Source organism: Typha angustifolia, chromosome 13 (genome assembly GCF_048772165.1).
Source record: "Typha angustifolia cultivar Huaian chromosome 13, ASM4877216v1, whole genome shotgun sequence".
Classification (NCBI taxonomy): Eukaryota; Viridiplantae; Streptophyta; class Magnoliopsida; order Poales; family Typhaceae; genus Typha; species Typha angustifolia.
The window spans coordinates 12801280-12823833 of NC_133251.1; the positions used below are offsets into that span (position 1 = coordinate 12801280).

The window sequence follows — 22554 nt, forward strand, 5'->3', positions numbered from 1 at the left end:
TACGATTTCAACCATTGCAAAGGAATCAAAGTGTTGGCATTTTTTGTGTCACCTGAACTCAGATATTCTACATACCATAATCTAGGATTTTGTACCTCTCTCTCCACCTGAGGAGCCTCTCCTTGCTGTAGAGGTGCTCATCCAGGCTTCCATTGGCCATGAACTCAGAGACCAGCAAGAGATACCTCTTCTTGAGTTACCTTCCCAATGTTTTTAATTCCAAATCTCGGGTAATTAAATCCCCAGTAGCGTGTTGTGATGTAGAATTTTTCAAGAATTTATTAAAACTATGGGTTAATAATTATCATTGTTTTTCATATATATTCTTCCAAGTTTGTAGTTTACTTATTTATCTTTATCCATATTACCTTTATTAAATCCTTTTAGGTCGGATTTGAGTAGAACCTATTTCCCTCTTAATTAATCTATCAAAACTCAAAATTAACCTCTCTTTCGTTGCATCCTCTTATTTGTGCGTCATTATTTCAAATTGCCTTCTTTAAATAAAAAACTGTATAAACTAAATTAATGCTCCAATTTTATAGTATGCTTCAAAAGCCTATATGAGTAAGACCGTGATATCATTAGTCTGAGTTGGCCCAATTGATCCATACTAATATCTGGAAGCTTGCTACTTGAGCTGGCATCTCTACCTTGTTCCTTAGCATCGAGGCCATTGACTACTGAGTTAATAAATCCCAATCAACGTAAATGTTACGTAGTCCAACCTCCTAATTAGTGTCTATCTATTTCTGTCGCTAATTTGGTTTTAAACCCAATTCTATAAAGCCAACCTTCTCGCCTAAGCAACTAACTCATCGAAATAGGTGCCACCCATGAGTCGTTCGTCTAAGTGTCTAACCTTTTTGATCGTAATCTAAGCTCAAAACAAAACTAACCCCAGAAAGTTTTCCTAAAAGAGAAAAGAAAATATTTAGTCAGCTTAGTTTACTCTTTTTTAGTACTGAGATCCAGTAGTTTGTTGTATCTGGAGATATAGTTTCCGAGTCTATCTCAAATAAGTGAACACGTGGCAGTTTGCAGGTGAACTAGCAGACAGAGATCCACGTTCAAAGTTCGAGCTCTTCATAAGAAGAAGGAAGAAGAAGAAGAAGAAGAAGAAGAAGAAGAAGAAGAAGAAGAAGAAGAAGAAGAAGAAGAAGAAGAAGAAGAAGAAGAAGAAGAAGAAGAAGGAAGAAGAAGGAAGAAGAAGATGGAAGGCATCAGTCGGTTTCCCTCCATTACGCCTCTTCTCCTCCTATTCATCCTCCTCATCCCCTTCCTTCTCTTTGATCAGAGAAGCATCCATCAATTCCAAAGCTTCTTTGAAGACTTAGCCAATAATAACACTACCGAGTCTACCTCTACTTCTGTTCCTCTACAAGACCATCAAGAGCCAAAGCTGATCCCAAATAAAAGAGTAAGTAGAATAACTAAGGATTGGCATTTCTACGACGAATTAGCTTCCATACTATTGAGTTAATTACGTGATTTACTTTTGGATAGGCAAAGACTGGTTCTATCGAAGTAGGTCTCGCCAAGGCTCGATCCAACATCCGAAGAGCGATCGCCTTGCGCAACTACTCCTCCGGCAAGGAGGAGGATTTCATCCCCAGGGGCATCGTCTACCGCAACGCCTACGCATTTCATCAGTCAGTTAAAATTAGTTCTTTCTTTTTATATCACTCTTAAAGAGTACTTAAGTTGATAAAGAACGGTAATTTTATTTTTTAATTTTACTCAGGAGTTATATTGAGATGGAGAAGAGGTTCAAGATTTGGGTGTATAAGGAAGGAGAGCCGCCGATAGTCCACGGGGGGCCGGGCGGGAACATCTACGCCATCGAAGGGCACTTCATCAGCGAGATAGAAGACGAGAGTAACACCTTCATCGCTCGCCGGCCGGAAGAAGCTCACGCCTTCTTCCTCCCTTTCAGCGTAGTTAACATCGTGGAATACGTCTACAAGCCTAACGTAAAAGACTACTGGGGGCCGTTGAAGCGCTTGATCGCCGACTACGTCGACGTCGTCGCCGAGAAGTACCCCTTCTGGAACAGAAGCAGTGGAGCTGATCACTTCATGGTTTCTTGCCATGATTGGGTAGGCGTGCTAGGATTATATTAGATTTCAAACGGAGAATATTTCTATGCTTGTTAAATTAAACTTTTTAACTCGTGGTTAAAAATCTTAGGCTCCACATCTATCAAAAGGGAAGGCCGAGCTCTACAAGAACTCAATCCGAGTAATCTGCAACGCAAACACTTCCGAAGGATTCAAGCTCAGAAAGGACGTCACCCTCCCCGAGGTGCACCTCCCGGACGGACGGCTCTCGCAGCCGGTCCGGCACAACCCCACCGCGCAACGCACCATCCTCGCCTTCTTCGCCGGCGGCTCGCACGGCTACATACGACAGATACTCCTCCGCCAGTGGAAAGGAAAGGATCAAGAAGTGGTCGTCCACGAGTACCTGCCAAAAGGCCAAGACTACAGCGAGTACATGAGCCTGGCCAAGTTCTGCCTCTGCCCCAGCGGGTACGAGGTCGCGAGTCCGAGGATCGTCGAATCGATATTCATGGGGTGCGTCCCCGTGATCATATCCGTGAACTATCCACTGCCGTTCGGAGACGTGTTGGATTGGAGTAAGTTCTCCGTGCAGATTCCGGTGGAGAGGATACCGGAGATCAAGAGTATACTCAAAGGGATACCGGAGACGAGGTATAGGACGTTGCAGAAGAGAGTGATGCAGGTGCAAAGGCATTTCGTGCTCAATAGACCGGCCAAGAGATTTGACGTGATTCATATGATAATGCACTCCATTTGGCTGAGGAGATTAAATCTTAGGTTGCCCTATTGACCTAACTAGTAGAGATTAAATCTTAGCTAGGTTGCCATTAGCTAATGATGTGAATGTGAATCAGGTAAAAATAAATTAAGCTACCCTAAATTAATTATGGAACTAGATCTCTATCAATCCGTTGTTGTGTATAGTTTCCTATGTATTTAGAAGTAAATGCTAAAGAGTAAAGTGGTTGGTAATTTGATATTATGTTAGCTAACTCAGTACATAGATGTTCTTGTTGGGAGCCGACTAACGAAAACAAGAAGAAGAAAAAAAAAACACCACAAATTAAAAACAAAACTTTCTTATTTTCAACCTAAACTCAAGAACACCATTCCATTATTTCTGGTAACATTCATCATCCTGAATATGATACTAATATTCCATCCCTAATGTGAATATTGAACAAAAATAGAAACTATATACATATGCACTACTTTAATACTCTTGTGAGTTCACAAAGGTAGGGCTTTAATTTGTTTTACTAATTTTGGGGCTCTATTTGTTGATAACAGAAAGAGATGGAGGCAAAGCATAGGGTGGGTGTTATCTGTAATTTCCTCCAACTTTAAAAAAAAACAAATAAATTATTACAAATAGTATTAGAAAGAGCGCAGGCTTGATGGCATATTTCCAAGTCAGCCGTCTCTCACCGTTGGCAAACTCGTAGATTTCCCTAAACTCCGTGGCCAGGCATTAACTCGAATCTATAGCCTTCGACCTTTTTAATTAGTTTATTAAAAATGCTTTCCTTCTCTCCCAGTCGCTCCCTCGCTTGTACATATCAAACAGCACAAATACTCTCTCTCTCTCTCTCTCTCTCTCTCTCTCTCTCTCTCCTCGAATATGTGTGTGAAACTTGCAGAAAGAACCAAATGAATACTTTAATTTAGTATAAAATACACATATACTCATATCCTTCGTCTCCTATGCTTCATTACTCCATCACAAGATGGACTGCGGCTCCTTTGAGTCATCTCACCGTTCCCTTCCCTACCTCCTCCTCGCCGCCACCTCGCTCTTCCTCCTCATCGTCTACTGCAGCGTCGCCTCGCCGCCGTTTTCCGCATCCGCAGCCTCCTCCTCCGGCCTAGTCGCCGTCCGAAAACAATCGTCCTCCAGCGTCCTCGCCGGAGTCCAGGTAGCGTCGTCTTCGTTAATTTGATTCTATCGACTCGAGAGCACAAGTGTGCAGAGTATATACATTGGATTCTAATTCCTGTGTGGATATAATACTGATCCAGAACGAAGAACAGGAGGTGGGTAAGAAGAAGAGAAGAAGAAGAGCAGAAGAAGAGCTCGCGAGGGCACGTGTCGCAATCAGAAGGGCGGCGGCGGCGGCGGCGGCAGCCGGTTCCCACCGGGGGAACGGATCGGACCATGATCCGTTTCACGGAGAAGACGTGCCCCTAGCTGCTAACGTCTACCGGAATCCCGCCGCCTTCTTCCAGTACGTACGCCTCCTACCTCATAACGCACCCAATTAATTAATTTAGTAATATTTGTTTTTCTTCGTGTAAAAAAGAAAGAAAAGTAAATAAATATTAAGGAGCTCAAAATGGCTCCTCCGAATTCGTCCGACGGGGATGAATGAGAGGATTACACGTGTGATGATTAAAAGGGTACGGTGTGGATGGACTGTTACTTTGCACGCGCATAGGCTTCCAGCATACTCTTAGCCCGGCCCAGTAGGCAATCATGGCCCTTTATGTGGTTCGAACCCTATAAATTTCACTATTTACAAAATAACTTGAATATAAGGGGTGAAATGTAAACTTTTCTACTGTCACGTTGGTGTCTTAAATCGGAGCCAAATTGGTAGTTAGATGCACTAATAATTGGATTAGGTCATGAGTTAGGTCGAATAAAATTAGTAAGAGCAGCTGGGGCAGCTTATTAGTGATAGCAACTAGTTAATTAACTCATTTCTGTGGCACTTTTATGTGAAAAATCATAGGGTATACAACCATAATTTAGAATTTAGTATAAACAAGTGAAGCTATTCTCCATGTCATTATTTGTACAATTCGTGCTGCCTTAAGTGCTACTCAAAGTTATCTTCTATGCAGTAAGAAGTCAGAGATAAAGAGCTCAACTATTATTGCAAGTTTTAATGTCCTTCCACTACATGGTTAAATTTAAATGAGAAACAAGAAAGGCAGACCACCGTAGGTCCTACTAACTCATGATTATAATCTCACTGTGGTATATTTGTTAGCAAACCTATACATCTGGAAGAGAGAGAGATAATTCTTTTATCTAAGTTGTAATTAGATTCATAATTTAATAGAAGGAAACTAATATGGGAGAGAGAGCTAGGGACTTATTTGATGAGCATTATATATAACGTCTAAGAAGCATTATGGAGCCGTTTGGCTTCATGTACTTTTAAAAAGTGTATCTAGACATATAAAGTGCAATATAAAGATCAATGTTTTTGTTTATGAATCTTATGAAATATCTTTTTGTAAGGACTAAGCTGGATTCATATGCTGTATTTTAGCATCACTTTAACCTTTAAAGGTTGGAATAAGAAGAAAGAAAGATATACAACTTTTTGTTTATATTAGTTCTCATTTAATTTAATCAGAAACAATGACAATTAAGCTCATCTTTGGTGTTAGTTAGTTGAGTTTTCGACAAAAATAGTCTTGTTTTAATTTATTTTTACCGGAATAAACTAATCTTCAAACTTATTACTAAATGTGGTCTAATTTACTATATCTCTAAAAAACGCTAAGTTAATCAGCGTTTTATCTTTAAATAAAAATGCTAGTCGGTTCAACGTTTTGTCTTGTTCTAATACGTTGAACTGATCAACTTTTTCTATATATAAATTTCTTTAACTTAAACTTCTGGCAGTTAAGAAAAAAAATTATTTTGTGACAAAAACTCTGAAACCGATTAGCGTTTTTGAAAATATTGAATAGTTTAGAGTTTGTTAGGGCTACAGTAAATTAAATCATATTTAGTAATAAATTTAATAGATAGTCTCGAAAAGAAAGATAAAAAAAGAGGTGTAGTTTGGCTAAAAACTCGTAATTAGTCAACCAAACTCAATGCGTATATCCTGCATGCATGCAGGAGCTACGTGGAGATGGAGAAGCGGTTCAAGGTCTACGTGTACGAGGAAGGCGAGCCGCCATTGGTCCACGGTGGCCCGTGCAAGAACATCTACACGACGGAGGGCCGGTTCATCGAGGAGCTCGAGCTGATGCGGCCGGGCAGAGGTGGGGTCCGCACGTGGGACCCGGACAGGGCCCACGCCTTCTTCTTGCCGTTTAGCGTGACGGAGATGGTGCACTTCATATATAAGCCCCTGAGCTACGATAAGCAGCCGTTGAAGCTATTCGTCGCCGACTACGTGAACGTCGTGGCTTCCAAGCACCCGTTTTGGAACCGCAGTGGTGGGGCTGACCATTTCATGCTCTCTTGCCACGACTGGGTAAGTCAACTATATACACTTTGTTACTTTTAATTCACCTGTGAGGTAATTAAGATAATTATACTCTGTTAATTTATTTATTATCTTACAAAAAATTCTTAAACTAAGCCAACTTTATATATAAAAAAAAAACTTGGGTCACAATAGGTCAACTTCAATCACACCACCCTCCAAGTTCGGGATTTGAATTCTCAAGCTCTTAGTTTGGGGTAGGATCTCAATATATTGTACTAGTACTCCAGCCTATTTGCTTTAAAAGATTAACCTGATAATGAACAATGATTTAAATCCTCTAATTTATGGTTTAAATTGTGTACCTTAATTACTATTTGCAAATCACTCAACATATATTTTTCTCTTAAAAGTTATCAATTATATACATCTGACAACTTAAGTTATTAGATTAGGAGGGGCATGGATTAAGACTGCATCAACGTTTACGTGTAGCATTGATGCATGAGAGTTTATAGATATATATAATATATACAGATACAACTCCCCTGTTGGTTAATAAATGTAAATCTAATTAACTATTGCTCTAATGGCAGGGCCCCGATGCCTCAGGAGGCCACCCCGCCCTCTACGCCACCTCCATCCGCGCCCTCTGTAACGCCAACACCTCGGAGGGCTTCCGCCCGTCGAAGGACGTCAGCATCCCGGAGATCAACCTCCTCACTGGCGACATCCCCCTCCAGCTCCTCTCCCCTCCCTTCGCCATCCCGGGCCTCTCCGCCCGCCCCTTCCTCGCTTTCTTCGCTGGCGGCCTCCACGGCCCCGTCCGTCGTCTCCTACTTCGCCACTTCAAGGGCCGGGACCCGGCTCACTTCCCGGTCTTCGAGTACCTCCCCCCCGGCCTCGACTACTACTCCTTCATGCTCCGTTCCCGCTTCTGCCTCTGCCCGAGCGGCTACGAGGTGGCGAGCCCGCGCGTCGTGGAGGCCATATACGCGGAGTGCGTGCCGGTGATCATATCGGAAGGGTACGCGCTACCGTTCGGGGACGTGCTGAGGTGGGAGGCGTTCTCGGTGGCCGTGGAGGTGGCGGAGGTGGCACGGCTGAGGGAGGTGTTGGAGGGGATAGGGGAGGAGGAGGTGAGGAGGTTGAGGGAGGGGGTGAGGGCGGTTAAGCGCCATTTTGTTTTCAATCAGCCAGCCGAGAGGTTCGACGTGTTTCATATGATACTGCACTCGGTTTGGCTCCGAAGGCTCAATGTTAAAATCTAGTTGATACTCATAGTTTCTTTTCTCTTCTTGCGTGGACTTTTTGTTACGATTCTCTTACTCTTTATTTATTTGAATATATGACAGAAAAGAAGAAGATTATTTCCTTCCAAAACCCATAATCTAAGTAATTTTCTCTTAAAGCTTTCTTTCATAAGATTTGCACTCTCCATAAATATAGAATAAGAAGGATTAATTTGAAAATAAAATTACTTTTATTTTTATTTTGTATATAATTAATAAGATTTTTCGTTTAAAGGAAAAAAGAAAATGACGAATCAAAATTACGGAAATAGCCCCAATCATTTCCCATCCTCGTGTTCGACTTAGCATCCATAACGGGCCTCGTTCCAACGGTCCAAATTAAGACCCGGCCCATTTTAACCCCAGAAGGCTTTAAAATGGTACGGCCTTGTAACTCCAGCATTGTAACATTATTAGGTTGGAACTGAGGTAGGTCCCACCGACACCTAAGCCCTAAGACCTCTAACTAATAAAGCTCCCCTACCTCACAATCTAAATCAATTCAAGTTTGATACTTTTAAATTAGTATATGAAAAAATATATATCTTTCTATTCGTTGAATGTGTGCTAAAATTAACAATTCTTATTGATGATATGGTCATCCTAATTCTACAAATAAACAAAAGGCTAATTTTTCCTTCTCCCCACCTTATGTTTATCTACCTTTGAAGCCCAAAACGTTGGTCCTGGTGGGCCTGGGCCTACTGTACCAGTAATGCATGCTTCGCTAGCTGGGTTGGACCATTTGTGTTGTTATAGGTTGGTACTAATCTAACTTGGGCCCATTTTATTTTCTTTTTCTTTTTCTTCTTTCTAAATAACCACCTATATTTCACCCTATTGATATAATAAATATATTTTTATCGATATTATCATAGAAGTATTAAAAATTTATCTAGTGATTTTTTTTCCTATAATTACAATTCAACCCCTACATTTTAGACGGGAGAGATGCAATGGAAAAGAGCAGGACGAACAAGACGATGATCTTATCGAGCCAACGAGCTCATTCGACACACACACCTAACTCGCACCCAAAGAGGGAAAAGAAAAGAAAAAAAGGGAATAAAATAAATAAATAAATAAATAAATAAAGAGAATAGGGAAGGATGCTAGGAGCAGGAGAGAAACGAGAGAGGAGTGTGGGTGATGAGAAACTTGGTCCGTATCATCAAAGTCGTGCAACCTCCCCACCCCCTCTCTTCCCCCAAATAACCTCACCCCACAACACACACACAGACACCGTCCTCCTCTCCGCCCCCCCCCCCCCCTCTCTCTCTCTCTCTCTCCCTCCCCATTCGCAATCTAGATGAACTCCCAATCCCGACCACATTGGCACCGTCATTAGAGATTGGGTAACACGCACCATCTTCCTATACCCCTCCCCCCAATCCGATGAAGCCCAATCATCCCCCCTCCGACCCTTCTCCTTCTTCTTCTTCCTCGTCCGACCCCGACGGAGGTGGGGCCGTCGTCATAGAGCGCCGCGGGGACCACTCCGCCGTTTGCCGGTGGTCCGTACCAGGCTTCCCCCGCATCCGATCCCACGCGCTGTACAGCCGATACTTCGACGTCGGCGGCTTCGACTGCCGCCTCATCGTCTACCCTAAAGGCGACTCCCAGGCCCTCCCTGGATACCTCTCCGTGTACCTCCAGATCGTCGACCCCAAGAGCGGCTCCTCCTCGTCGTCGTCCTCCCGCTGGGACCGCTTCGCGAGCTACCGCCTCGCCGTATCCAACCACCTCGACGACTCCAAGTCCGTCGCTCGCGAGTCCTGGCATCGCTTCTCCTCCAAGAAGAAGTCCCACGGATGGTGCGACTTCATCCCCTTCGCCTCCGTCCTCGACCCCCGCTCTGGGTTTTTGGCCTCGCCGCACGACTCCCTCCTCGTCGCCGCCGACATCCTCCTCCTCCACGAGTCCGTCTCCTTCTCCCGCGACGGCGGCGGCGGGGGGGAGCCCGACGTCCTCGGGGGAAAGTTCACCTGGAAGGTGCATAATTTCGGTCTTTTCCGGGAGATGATTCGGAACCAGAAGATCATGAGCCCGGTGTTCCCGGCAGGCGATTGCAGTTTAAGGATCAGCGTGTACCAGAGCGCCGTAGCTGGGGTGGAGTACCTTTCTATGTGTCTCGAGAGCAAGGACACCGAGAAGGCCGCGCCGGAGCGCAGCTGCTGGTGCCTGTTCCGGATGTCTGTGCTCAGCCAGCGGCCTGGGGGCAGCCATGTGCACAGGGACTCGTATGGGAGGTTCGCCGCCGAGAATAAGGGTGGGGATAATACTAGCCTAGGATGGAACGATTACATGCGGATGGCCGACTTCACGGCGGTAGATTCAGGGTTCCTCATGGATGATACCGCTGTTTTCAGTGCGTCATTCCATGTGATCAAGGAGTCGAACACCTTTAGCAAGAATCATCCTGGGAGTGGCAGCGTGGGGAGGGCAGGCGCCCGGAAGTCCGATGGGCACTTTGGTAAATTCACATGGCGGATCGAGAACTTCACAAGGCTCAAGGACCTTCTCAAGAAGAGGAAGATTACGGGGCTCTGCATTAAGAGCCGCAGGTTCCAGATTGGGAACAGGGACTGCCGCCTCATTGTTTATCCAAGGGGTAAGAACAAATGCGCAATCATCTGTTTTAGATCAATTGGAACTACTGTCTAGTGATTTACTCCATTTCTTTGTTACATTTCTATTAATTCTTATCAAACTGTGTTCTGAATTTTAGGATACTTGGGCATTGGTATAGAAACTCGATTTACTATATGACGTTATGACATATTTGTACTAGTACACTTCCATGAATTTATAGTTTAGTACATGTTCTTGGCTTTAATTTTCATATGCTTACACCAATTCATTGTTGGTCACATTACTTGGAATATACTTTCTTATCAACTTGAACATGGTGTTCAGGTATTCTTGGAGTTGGATAGGTTGTGAATGTACGAGTAATGCATTTATGTTGCATTGGAGTTTATTCAGTATTTTGATGATGTTTATTTTTTTAATCAATCCTATTTATCTTGTACTTTTGATGGTAAACAGGTCAGTCTCAGCCACCATGCCACCTCTCCGTGTTCTTGGAAGTTACGGACTCCCGAAACACAACAAGTGATTGGAGCTGTTTCGTGAGTCACCGGTTGTCAGTTATCAATCAGAAAGTGGAAGAGAAATCAGTTACCAAGGAATCTCAGAATCGCTATTCTAAGGCTGCAAAGGACTGGGGCTGGCGTGAGTTTGTGACCCTGACTAGTCTCTTCGACCAGGATGCTGGATTTCTTGTTCAGGACACTGTTGTGTTCTCTGCAGAGGTTCTTATATTGAAGGAGACTTCAATAATGCAAGAAATTAGTGACCCAGAGTCTGAAGGGTGCAGTGTGAGCCCGAGTTCTCACATTGATACCATTTGGAAGAGAGGGTCTTTTACTTGGAAGGTGGAGAATTTCTTATCTTTCAAGGAGATTATGGAGACCAGAAAAATCTTCAGCAAATTCTTTCAAGCTGGTGGTTGTGAGCTGCGAATAGGTAAATGGTGGTCTCTTTGGTTTGCCAACTTTAGTTAAATTTTTATGGCCCTGCTTTAACAAGCTCTTTATGTTTATATTCTTGGAATGCAGGTGTGTATGAGTCATTTGATACAATTTGTATATACTTGGAGAGTGATCAGTCATCCGGGAGTGACCCAGAAAAGAACTTCTGGGTTCGTTATAAAATGGCTATAGTTAATCAGAAGAATCCTGCAAAAACTGTTTGGAAAGAGTCCTCTATCTGTACAAAAACATGGAACAATTCGGTTCTCCAGTTTATGAAAGTCTCAGACATGTTGGAGTCAGACGCAGGCTTTCTTGTTCGTGACACAGTTGTTTTTATTTGTGAAATCATGGATTGCTGTCCCTGGTTTGAATTCTCTGATCTGGAGGTGAGGCAATGCAAGAAAATTTTCTAAATTATGCAGCAAGTTGAACTTGATAATGATTTTGATTAAAGAATTTAATTGCTGATGCAATCTTAACCATTGCTGTAAGTAGATCTGGTATTAAGGCCTGGTGGCACAAAATAAGCATATACCAGAATATGGTGCTTCAATCCTTTGTCAATTTTAAGTTTTAACATTTAACTGAACCATCAGACACAAAATAAGGTGCTGATAATTTTTCTTTTCTTTTTGGCTGTCTCAAGCCACCTAAATCATGTTTGTGTTGATGAATATTGATTTAGAGATTATTGTGGTTTGCAAGCAAAGTGCTGCAACTTTGCTTTCCAGATTATCATAGACCAGAATATGATGAATCCCTTCCGTCAACTGCTCTATCTGGTTCTTTTAGTTCTTTTTCTGTTGTTCTAGTTATAATGTTATAATGTCAAGGTTTACTATTACATATTTCCTACCATTCTACTTTGTGCAGTTATACTGTTATAGTCAACAAGCTTGCACAATGAGATTATTGTGTAGTTATTTAATTAACACAAGCACCACTTTGTAGTAAGTCTATCATTATTAAGATTGTTCTCTAATATCTAATCATTTCACACATTTCAATATCTATTTTGGTAAAATTTCTTTTAGTGATAATAAAAGCAGTCCTCTTCTAGATTTTTATTCCTCTTAATTGAGGGTCTCACTAGTCTGTTTTCTTATTGTTTTTTTAACCAGTTAATGATGTCCAACTCTTATACCTTCTACATCAGTTTATAGATGACCTAAGATTTGTTATCATATGTATATTGCTTACTAGCTGTTTGGTCTGCCCTAAATTCAATTTGCCTACAATTGTCCAATATTGCTGGGACTAAAGTCTTTGTTGTTTTTATTATCATTGTAGGTACGCTATTTACCTCTTGTTTAGTCTACCCTAATATTGTCTTTGCATAGGCCTTCCAAAAAAATGATACGTATCTGTCGCTTAGATCAGATATGATTTTTTAATTACGTAAAAATTTAAATATTATTTAAAAATACAGAAAATTTTAATAAAAAAGAAATGCAGGAAAACTTCTAAAAATTTAGAAAAAGATTTTATCAAAAATAAGAAAATAAAGAAGGAAAAATTATGGTGCATTAAAAATTGAAAAGAATAAGAGATTAAAAAGAGAGTGATTGAAAGAAAATCAAACAAAAGAAAAAAAAACCATGGTATAGTGAAGAAGAAGAAGAAGAAGAAGAAGAAAAGGAAGAAGTGGAAGAAATGAAAAAAAACTAAGAGAGATAAAGAAATAAATTAAAAAAATTATATATTGAAGTTCGTTAGAGTTCGCTAAAGCTACATCTCTCTGTAAGAGAAATAATAGTTATATGGTAAGGAGAGAAAAAAAGAGAGAATGAGTGTGTGTGAGAGAGAGAGGGAGGGGGGGGGTGGAGAGTTTGGATCGGGCTTGGATTGAGATCGGCCTATCCGACAAACCATGCTTGTAACTTATTGGCTTGTCTGAAAATGACTTCTGCAGGCATAACTTAAAGAGATGGATATATTAGATGAAAAACCCAGGTTTCAATAGATTTGTCATTACATGCACTTAATAAGTTACTTTATGGTGCATATTTGAGATAGCTTTTCTGTTTGAGATTGGACTTCCACCTATGATAGTTGTCCAAATGAGGGCTTTCATTTACAAGAAAATGATTTATTACTTCTTATTCTATCTTTGACATCCCATTTTGGTGGCTTTATGTTCTTAATATTAATATTCTACTTTGCTTTATAATTCATATATAATATCCAGTTCTTTCTCTGATATATGTACTCTACTTTACTTGAACCTCTTATTTAGGAATCATGCCAATTCACTCATTCGATATTGTTAATCTTAATTGGTTAGTTTAATCCTTATGAGATTGGATATTGGTTGGGCAACTCATTCTCTGCAACTTATAGCGATCCAGAATCTATTATGTTATTTCAATTTGTGGTACTTTATGGAGCACACTGTGAAAATAGCCCATAAAAAGTTTTACAAGGATCATTTAGTTTTTCGAAAAAGCAAAGGACTATGACACAAGGAATGTGTTCATAGCTCAAGGGGAATCATAAGTTTGGTCTTCTATGCTCTTAAGAGAACAACTGAAGTCGACTGGAGTTACTTGTTTTTCCTTGTGATATTCGATTGACCATTTAGTCCAAAATTTAAGGTATTCTATCAAATTTTAGGCCATCCAATTCATCCACACCATTTTGTGTGTAAGGAATCTCAGCATGTACATGTCACCTTTCTCAGCATGACATTACTCAATTCTCACTGTCTGAAGTGAAAATCTTGGTTTATCTCTCCTATCTATCTATTTGGTAAATTTGTTCATATTTGTTTTCAACTGATAGTTTCTCACATTCCTGACCTTATTAAATGTGTTCCTGTTTAGTTAGACTTTGCAAATTGCAATAGCATTGGAAATTTGAGTAAAATACTTTTTCTCCCTCTTTCATTGAAGGAAGAGAAATAACCCCTTGATAGCGTACTTCTTGCTTTCACTGGCTCACAACGAGGAAGAACATGTTCCAGAAGTTGAAATCTGAGAAAATGAATTTTGAGTATGTGATATTGGAACATGAAATGGAGGTTCAATTCCCTTGGCAATTTGGCTCGCATTTCTTCTTCTATCCTCTTCCTTTCTTTTTCTGTCATTTTGCCTTCTTTATATATGAGGGAACCAAAATTCTCATGCTGCTCTTTTTCTGTCTGCTTGAAAACTTTAGGGCAAGATAATTATTTTAATTTGGTAGGGGAACCAAGTTATTGGATAAGTCATTACGTCGTGCAAGAATATAATACTTGGAATTGCATACTGTATTATAGTGTGTTTTTTTTGGGGGGGATTGTTTGTATGATCACAAAAGTTGAATGTTTAATCGGTTATTTCAAATTCTTATATTGGAAGAATACTTGGAATTTTCTTCTTACTTGTAAAGCAGTTGCAGAGAGAGATATTCAATCTGCACCGATTTGCCTATTTTATATTTTTATTGGATTTATCTGCAGCAAAACTGACAATCTAAGAAAACATGTTGAGGATGTCTTTGAAAATATTAATCCTACCTCCAGGCACTGTTGGGTGCACAAAAGCTAAAAAGGTTATTTCATTTTCTGCATTTTTTTATGATCTTGCTGAACCTTTCAGAAAAGAGCTTCCTAATGCATTGCTTATTGTTTTTACAGACTTACTGTGGGATGGTTTGACCTTCTCTTGCTGTTGGTTTTGCATTCTGTGATGCTAATGTTATCTATAGATGTTCTCTTCTCGTCCTTTTGCTTTGAATTCTATCTACCATAATGCAATGTGCATGGTTACTTTGGCTTGTTCAACTTGATTATTGTGGTTTTATGCTTCCTAACTACTGCTAGTTCTCCGCCAAACTGACATTGGTTGTTCCATTTGGCAGGTGCTTGCTTCGGAGGATGATCAGGATGCGCTGTCAACAGACCCAGATGAACTTATTGAGTCTGACGATAGTGAAGGTATTAGTGGAGATGAGGAAGACATGTTCCGAAACATCTTGTCGAGAGCTGGCTTTCATCTTACATATGAAGAGAATCATTCTCAGCCCCAGGTTACTCTAACTGATGCTAGTGCAATTGCTGGATTTTTGACTAGTCTGCGAGTTTATCTCGATCATCCTGCTAAAGTTAAACGTATGCTTCTTCCAACCAAGCTATCTGGGAACTCAGGCAGCAAGAAAGATGTAACAAGGGGTGATTCAAACTCAGCAAGTCTGATAAGTTTGTTGATGGGTGTTAAAGTCTTGGAACAAGCTATTATTGATTTACTTCTAGATATAATGGTGGAATGCTGCCAACCTTCAGAAGGAAGACCAAGATATGATTCTTCTGAAGCAAGCTCAAAACCTTCTCCTGGTTCAAATGGAGCTAGCACTCCACCAGAGCCCATTGGCGAAAGTGAAGTTGCAGAGTGCACACGGAGTCATGTGTATGAGAGGTTGGAAACTGGAGTAGATGAAATTACTCATAGTCATGCAGTACAAAGTTCGGAGCCGAGCACAAATGACAAGACCAACATAGAACAATCTACTTTTCCTCCAGAGACCTCTGCTAGTGATCTCCAAGCCGAGGATAGTTTTGGTCGAGTTCCCAAGGTAAAATGAGTGCTTTTAATTGTCATAATGCTATAATTGGATTATTTTTTAGTATAAGCTGATTGAACACAAAAAATTTCAGACAAAATGGCCCGAACAGTCAGAGGAACTTTTAGGGTTAATTATAAATTCTTTGAGGGCACTGGACAGTGCTGTGCCACAAGGATGCCCTGAACCAAGAAGACGGCCTCAATCAGTGCAGAAGATTGCTCTTGTGTTAGATAAAGCTCCAAAAATTCTTCAGCCCGAGTTGATTGCCCTTGTGCCTAAATTGGTTGATCATTCAGAACATCCACTTGCTGCTTGTGCACTTCTAGATCACCTTCAAAAGCCAGAAGCTGAACCTTCATTGCGGTTACCGGTATTATATAGTTTTAGAAACATGCATTCCTGTGAACTATGTATGTTCATTAGATTGAAAATATTTTAGTTACATGTTGCATGGACAAAGCTGTAACATCCACTGTATTAACTTGATTTCAATGTGCATTTCTGTGTCACTGCATGGTAATTTCATCTCAATATGGATATTTCTCTATTCCAGGTTTTTGGTGCTCTAAGTCAATTAGAATTTGGAAGTGAAGTTTGGGAACGTGTTTTGGTTCAAGCTTTTGAGTTATTGACAGATTCCAATGATGAGCCCCTTGTAGCAGCCATCAGTTTTGTCTTTAAAGCTGCATCTCAATGCCAGCATCTTCCACAAGCTGTATGTTTGCATTCTTTAGTAGATTTCAGAGTTTCTTTTCAACAATTTTCAACAGACTTTAATATTCGAATTATTTTTCTGATAACTTTGCTCCTCTTCTGCAGGCCAGAGCTGTCCGCTCAAGGCTAAAAAGTCTGGGTACTGAAGTCCCACACTGTGTGCTTGATGTTTTATCTAAAACTGTACATGCTTGGGCTGACGTGGCTGAAGCTATATTAAGAGATATTGACTCTGATTGTGAGTTTGATGGAAATTGCATGCCTTCACCTTGTGGTACTTTCTCTTGCGGAGTAAATGGGTTTTCAGCTGAAGGGATGTATGCTGGCGAAGAGCAGGTTGTTCATGGATGCCATCATCTATCTGATGTTTACATATTGATAGAGATGTTGTCCATGCCTGGGTTGTTTGTCGAAGTTTCACAGGTTTTTGAGAGAGCTTTACTGCGGGGCGCTATTAGGCTCCAATCAGTTGCCATGGTATTGGAAAGACGCCATTCTCAAAGGTTAAGCGGAAAATCTAGGTCTGTTGTGGATGATTCACAGAACAAACAAGTTCTGGTAGATGGACAATTTCAACCATTGCCCATTCAGGAAGATGACTTCACATCAGTTCTTTCTCTTGGTGAGGTATTATCCCTCTCTAGGGATACCAGAGTGCAGGACTTTGTGAGGATGCTATATGCTATCATGTTTAAAATTTATGTCGAGGACCATTACAGATACAGGATACTGAAGGGGCTTGTTGAACGGGCAACAAATACTTCAGAGAGTTGTCGAGTAGTTGATATAGATATGGATGTTTTGGTATTCCTTGTTAGAGAAGAAGAAGGAATTGCTAGACCAGTCCTGAACATGATGCGGGAGGTTGCTGAAGTTGCTCAGGTTGACCGTGCAAATCTATGGCACCAAATATGTGCTATTGAGGATGAAAATATGCGTTTTCGGGAGGAAAAAGAGGAAGAGATATCCAACCTTACCCGTGAAAAAGCTGCTTTATCACAAAGACTAAGTGAATCGGAGGCGTCCACCAGCCATCTTAAGGTACTGAATTTTTTATATTAAGATGCTGGCTAAATAATGAATCAACAGATATAAAATTTTATTTGTGCCTCTAAGTTCATACCTTTCCCATTTGGCAGTCTGAATTGAAGTCTGAAACTGACCGTTTTGGTCGGGAAAAGAGAGAACTCTCTGATCAGATACTTGAGGTTGAGAATCAGATGGAATGGTTAAGATCAGAAAAGGATGAGCAAATTGCAAAGATCTCTGCCGACAAGAAGGTTCTTCAGGACCGTCTTCATGAAGCAGAGGCACAACTTTCACAGTTGAAATCACGGAAAAGGGACGAACTAAAGGTAATGTATGCTTAACTACATATGAATACATGAAATAGAAGATGACCTTGTTTGTGAGAGTACATATAAAGGATAACCATTGTAGAATATGTGCAGGAAGGTGTATCCCTTATTGTGCCAGTATGACTTAACTCTTTTTATCCAAATTGTCATAGGTTTGCACCATGGAATTAGTAATTCTAGTAGTGGTGTGGTTGCAGATATCTTTGCCCCTCCTTAACCCTGGATTGGTTAGAGCTTCATGCAGTGCCACTGCATGGCCTTCTGTGCAATGCAATATCTCTTGGTTCTTTCTCTTTGCATGAGATGAATACAACTATACAAGATTGCTTGTAGTCTGTTTGAAATTCTACTGAATCACACAAACTTATAAATCGTAGCAATGCATTGCTGAGCATGGAAAATTGTATTGCCTTCGGCTTATCTAGGTTGCATGTTCTTTCCTTATTTGCTGGTTAGCTCTTTATGGTTGTTTCCATTGTCTTGCATATTTTTCTTGCTGCTAATTTGCATCTTTTGCTAATATCCCTAATTTGTTAAGACTACAAATGGATGCTGGATAAATGGTGTAGTGATTCTGTTAGTTGATGCAGAGAGTGGTGAAGGAGAAGAATGCACTGGCTGAGAGGCTTAAGAATGCTGAAGCTGCACGAAAAAGATTTGACGAGGAACTGAAACGCTATGCCACAGAGACAGTGACTCGGGAGGAAGTAAGGCAATCGCTTGAAGATGAAGTACGGAGGCTCACACAGACAGTTGGACAAACCGAAGGAGAAAAACGAGAGAAGGAAGAACAAGTTGCTCGCTGTGAAGCATATATTGATGGAATGGAAGCAAAGTTACAAGCTTGCCAGGTTTTATTTTTACTTCCTTTAAGTTTAGGTTATACGAGGATATTCAATTTAGTTATATTTACCCTACAAATAACTGCTGCATGGTTGAATTTTCTTATGGAACTCTTTGATCATGGACTTCTTTGGAGAATCATTTATTTGGTTAGCGATGTTTTGCAGCTTCATCTTGTTTCTCAAAAAAAAGTAGAATTGTTTTTTTTAACATACCGCTATTATGATCATTTTGTTTACTTTTAGATAATTTCATTGAAATTCTGTGTACTGCTATTCATTTATGTACTAATATAGTCCTGCTGTAGAAGTCAAGAGTGAAGTTTATTTTGGTTTCTTTTATGAACTTACTGAAAGTCCTGTTTTCCGTTATGTAGCTCCATTATTTGTAGGTACCTGTATTTCTATCTAGAGCGTACCATAAAATAAAATGGGTAAACCCTAGTACAGCTAGATCCCATGCATGCGAGAGTTGTGTACTCTTTTAAGTCTTAACATGGTGTTGCTTGTACTTAATCTGGTTGCTGCTTGTTTTACTTTATGTAGCACCATCATAGTTTGGCCCTGTATTTCTTAGACCTTATTCTGTGAAAATATCAAAAAGTTTTGGACAAACTATAAATATTTAAGAGATTGACGAAGGAGTTCCAAAAATAGAAGACTACAAAAAAAAATGAGACCTAGAAATACAGTAGGTACTGGTAGTGTCCATATTGAGATTTGCTTGCTTTTAGTAGATATGAGAGTAATTTGGTCAAGTTGTTTATTTACTAAATTATTGGGTTTACAAGAATAATCAATGAACAGTGAAAAGAGCACTTTGGTAGCAAAATATAAAAATAAAATATCTGTGTAGGGCATGAAATCTCGTGCATATATGCACCTCCTACACGGCTCAACACTTACCAAATACCATGCTAGTGCTTGCTGACAACGATTCAAGAAGTATCTTGATGCTCTTCATGTCAATCCCTGCCTACACGCGTATCGATCTCTTGCTGATTCGAGAAATATTATTCGGCACGAGGATGGGTTGTGCCATGCTTGTCTTGTCAATCAACACGTATCATCTTGATGGCACAAGAATCCTTGATAGAAAGTTGTCTTCATATTTATCATACTTATATATATGTCATGCAGCCCATGCAGCCAAAATTGCAAACAAATGTTAGAGAGCGTATGATCGCATGTATGCTAAATGAATTCAACAATATAGAGAATAGAAGCAGTCATAAAGTCTTCTACTGAAAATGTAAGTAAGATTAAATTCAATTTAGCTTAAATTAACAAACAAGCGACTCTGAAGTTTTTAACTAAAAATATATGCCAAAGAGAACATTGGATCGACTACTAGACTTAGATCAATCAAGAGAGGACTAAAAGATAGGTCTAGGCTTCAAGAACTCATAAATGGCTGCAGAATTTAGGATCACAATAAGGTATAAACAGTAGCAGAATTTTGTTGGATCTCACCTGATGTGAAGGGTAGATTTGGCCTTAATCCTTGCATTTGTCTTCAACCCGGACATCAATAGTTCTTGTGCTATTGAGGGAAATTTCTCAAGACAGTAGTAAATATATGAAAATGGAGTAGAATGTAAAAGAAGATTGATAATGAACCTATAAGGATTATGAGAGGTTTGTAGAGAGGAGATAAAAGATGGAAACTCACAAGGACTGTGAGAGAGTAGTGTAGGACAAGGTTCCCAGTTTTGGTCTAATTCAAATCGGATTGACCGAAACAACCAATACATTGACTGAATTTGGTGGGGTATCAGCCGATTCGGTCCATATCAGACCATTTCAGCTAGATTTGTTGATACCCCAGGATCTTGAATGCAATGAGGATTTGTTGCTCCTCCGTGGCTAGGTTGCAGAAGACGAAGCGGATGACGACGTAGCCGGTGTGGTTGGGCTTGTGCATTTAGGTGATGTGGACAAGGTTGTGGCATGCGTAATTCTCAGAAAGGGTGAGAATACTGATGAGGAGCAAGATGTTGGGCTTGACAAAGATTGGATTGATAAAGATGAGAGTTGAAGTGAGAGAGAGAGAGAGAGAGAGAGAGAGAGAGAGAGAGAGAGAGAGAGAGAGAGAGAGAGAGAGAGAGAGAGAGAGAGAGAGTGGGAGAAAATGAGATCTTTTATTTGTGAGAGAGAGAGTGAGTAGAAGAGAAATTGAAAAGTAGTATTTTTTTAGTTTTTAGACTTCATATATAAGTAATTTATAAGTTATATTAATTTAGTCTCGGAAATGCCACTGGACTTAGTTTGATTTAGTTCAAAAGTATGTCAGCCGTCACTTCTATTTTAGGAGCACTCCTGATAAAAGAGAAAAAAGGAAGGAAAAAAAAAAGAAATTAGATTTTCTTTCTGCTTGGAAGGTTATTGAAGTTTCTTAATCGGAAGGACAGTAAGATTTGAAAACAAAGGGGGACAAAAGAGGCAACCTTTCTTCCTCAATTATTATGTTTTTGAATGTCAATTGCCTCCGACAGATGCCTAATATATTACTCATCCTTGCAATTTATTATTTTGACTATCATTCCGTTATCTAGAATCATGAGATTCTGCATATTTGTGGAAGCGTTTAGACATCTACTGGATGCATCTACATATTGGGTTACAATCTTCGTCAATCTAACCTTTTTGTGGTTACCGTTGTTTAACATCCAGTTTTGTTTTGCCCTTTTGTAATTCAGTAATTTTCTTCTGATACTCTGTTGTGTTGCAGCAATATATCCACACTCTTGAAGCTTCGCTCCAAGAAGAAATGTCCCGTCATGCCCCCCTTTATGGTGTAGGCGTGGAAGCTTTGTCAATGAAAGAGCTCGAGACACTCACACGCATTCATGAGGACGGACTTAGACAAATCCATGCGATTCAGCAAAGAAAAGGTAGCAGCAATTCCCTTGTGAGCGGGCACTCCCTCCCACAGGTCCATGGCCTATTCCCAGCAGCTCCTCCAGTGGCAGTTGGTCTGCCGTCCTCGATAATTCCCAATGGTGTAGGAATTCAAGGCAATGGGCATATGAACGGAGCGGTTGGTCCTCCATGGTTTAACCCAACCTAGAACAGAAACAAAGGTTTCTCTCCCCTCATAATCAACAATCTTATTTGCCTGGCCTTATTTTACCAGCTGCCAAGTAATCCCATATGATAGCTTTTCTCGCCCTGGTCGTTTGTGTTGCCTCGTCATTTGAATTGGTAGGACTGTCGGATTGTTGCCCGATACGAGAAAGTGTTGTCATATAAATAAGAGAGAGATATATACTCCGAGAGGATAATTTTGTAATGATTAAACATGTTCGAAATCCGATGGAGCTAGCAGTTGCAAATGAAAGCTTTGGAAATAGTATGTCATTTTGAAACAATGTAGAACTCTCTGGCTTTTGTAGCAGGTCAGGTCAGTACTCCTTACTTCCTGAATTAAAAAAATTACCTTTTCTTCCTTGGAAGAAAGAGGAGTTAGTTTATCTCTAATTACAATTGTTCTCAATTGGAAACCTCATATTGGCAATTGCCTGCGTGTAAGGTATTTTGCAATAATGAACCTAAGAGGAATATAGATCCTAATGTCTCGATTGATCTATTTGGCTAATATTCTATCTGGAAGTAATTTTTAGTTTTAAGTCTTAGCAGAGTCTTTGACTATTTTTAAGTTTGCCTCTAATATTTTCTACATATCTAATTTATTTTAAAATTTAAATATAAGATTCTGCGTATCTATATACGCTCAATTAGTGGTCAGCTAGTTATATAAAAAATTTAAATCCTCTAGAAAATTGTTTAGGAAGTCAACTAGTTATATAAAAAATTTAAATCCTTTAAAAGACTTGTTTATAAAAGGGTGAAGTATCAGAGAGAATTTGCATTTTCGACTCCCTTCTTTTCATCAAATTGTAATGTCGCAAATTAAGAAAAAGGAAGTTCTATATATCGTTGAAAAGAAGAAAAAAGAAAAGGTCAAAAATAATTTTAAAAGGGAAATGAAAAACTAACGACCGTCACCACCGTCCTTGCTGTCTCCCTGTGCCG

General features: G+C 40.1%; 3 protein-coding genes across 4 annotated transcripts; all 3 read left to right on the plus strand.

Annotated features, from left to right (window-relative positions):
- The first annotated feature begins 1150 nt into the window (after positions 1 to 1150).
- LOC140774421 (probable glycosyltransferase At5g20260) lies at positions 1151 to 3029 on the plus strand. The gene is made up of 4 exons (XM_073117418.1): positions 1151 to 1420; positions 1507 to 1652; positions 1745 to 2099; positions 2191 to 3029. The coding sequence occupies exons 1-4, from the start codon at positions 1214 to 1216 to the stop codon at positions 2851 to 2853; spliced, it is 1371 nt and encodes a 456-aa protein (XP_072973519.1). The 5' UTR covers positions 1151 to 1213; the 3' UTR covers positions 2854 to 3029.
- A 774-nt stretch (positions 3030 to 3803) lies between these two features.
- Positions 3804 to 7506, plus strand: LOC140773021 (probable glycosyltransferase At5g25310). Its single transcript, XM_073115333.1, has 4 exons — positions 3804 to 3979; positions 4083 to 4288; positions 5923 to 6283; positions 6832 to 7506. The coding sequence occupies exons 3-4, from the start codon at positions 5936 to 5938 to the stop codon at positions 7504 to 7506; spliced, it is 1023 nt and encodes a 340-aa protein (XP_072971434.1). The 5' UTR covers positions 3804 to 3979; positions 4083 to 4288; positions 5923 to 5935.
- Positions 7507 to 8788: 1282 nt separating this feature from the next.
- LOC140773020 (uncharacterized) lies at positions 8789 to 21999 on the plus strand. 2 transcript variants are annotated; one of them, XM_073115331.1, is made up of 10 exons: positions 8789 to 10138; positions 10576 to 11055; positions 11148 to 11449; positions 14904 to 15614; positions 15697 to 15975; positions 16159 to 16320; positions 16425 to 17360; positions 17459 to 17674; positions 18259 to 18528; positions 21251 to 21999. In XM_073115331.1, the coding sequence occupies exons 1-10, from the start codon at positions 8923 to 8925 to the stop codon at positions 21587 to 21589; spliced, it is 4911 nt and encodes a 1636-aa protein (XP_072971432.1). In that variant the 5' UTR covers positions 8789 to 8922; the 3' UTR covers positions 21590 to 21999. The 2 variants fall into 2 exon arrangements, with proteins under 2 accessions (XP_072971432.1, XP_072971433.1); XM_073115332.1 differs by having other exon boundaries at positions 18268 to 18528.
- Positions 22000 to 22554: the final 555 nt, after the last annotated feature.

Coding starts and splice junctions, on each gene's coding strand:
- LOC140773021 (XM_073115333.1), top strand. CDS start 5,936: ATGGAGAAGCGGTTCAAGGTCTACGTGTACGAGGAAGGCGAGCCGCCA. Junction 6,284..6,831: donor TGCTCTCTTGCCACGACTGG/GTAAGTCAACTA, acceptor CTCTAATGGCAG/GGCCCCGATGCCTCAGGAGG.
- LOC140774421 (XM_073117418.1), top strand. CDS start 1,214: ATGGAAGGCATCAGTCGGTTTCCCTCCATTACGCCTCTTCTCCTCCTA. Junction 1,653..1,744: donor AACGCCTACGCATTTCATCA/GTCAGTTAAAAT, acceptor AATTTTACTCAG/GAGTTATATTGAGATGGAGA. Junction 2,100..2,190: donor TGGTTTCTTGCCATGATTGG/GTAGGCGTGCTA, acceptor TAAAAATCTTAG/GCTCCACATCTATCAAAAGG.
- LOC140773020 (XM_073115331.1), top strand. CDS start 8,923: ATGAAGCCCAATCATCCCCCCTCCGACCCTTCTCCTTCTTCTTCTTCC. Junction 17,361..17,458: donor CGTCCACCAGCCATCTTAAG/GTACTGAATTTT, acceptor CCCATTTGGCAG/TCTGAATTGAAGTCTGAAAC. Junction 18,529..21,250: donor CAAAGTTACAAGCTTGCCAG/GTTTTATTTTTA, acceptor GTTGTGTTGCAG/CAATATATCCACACTCTTGA.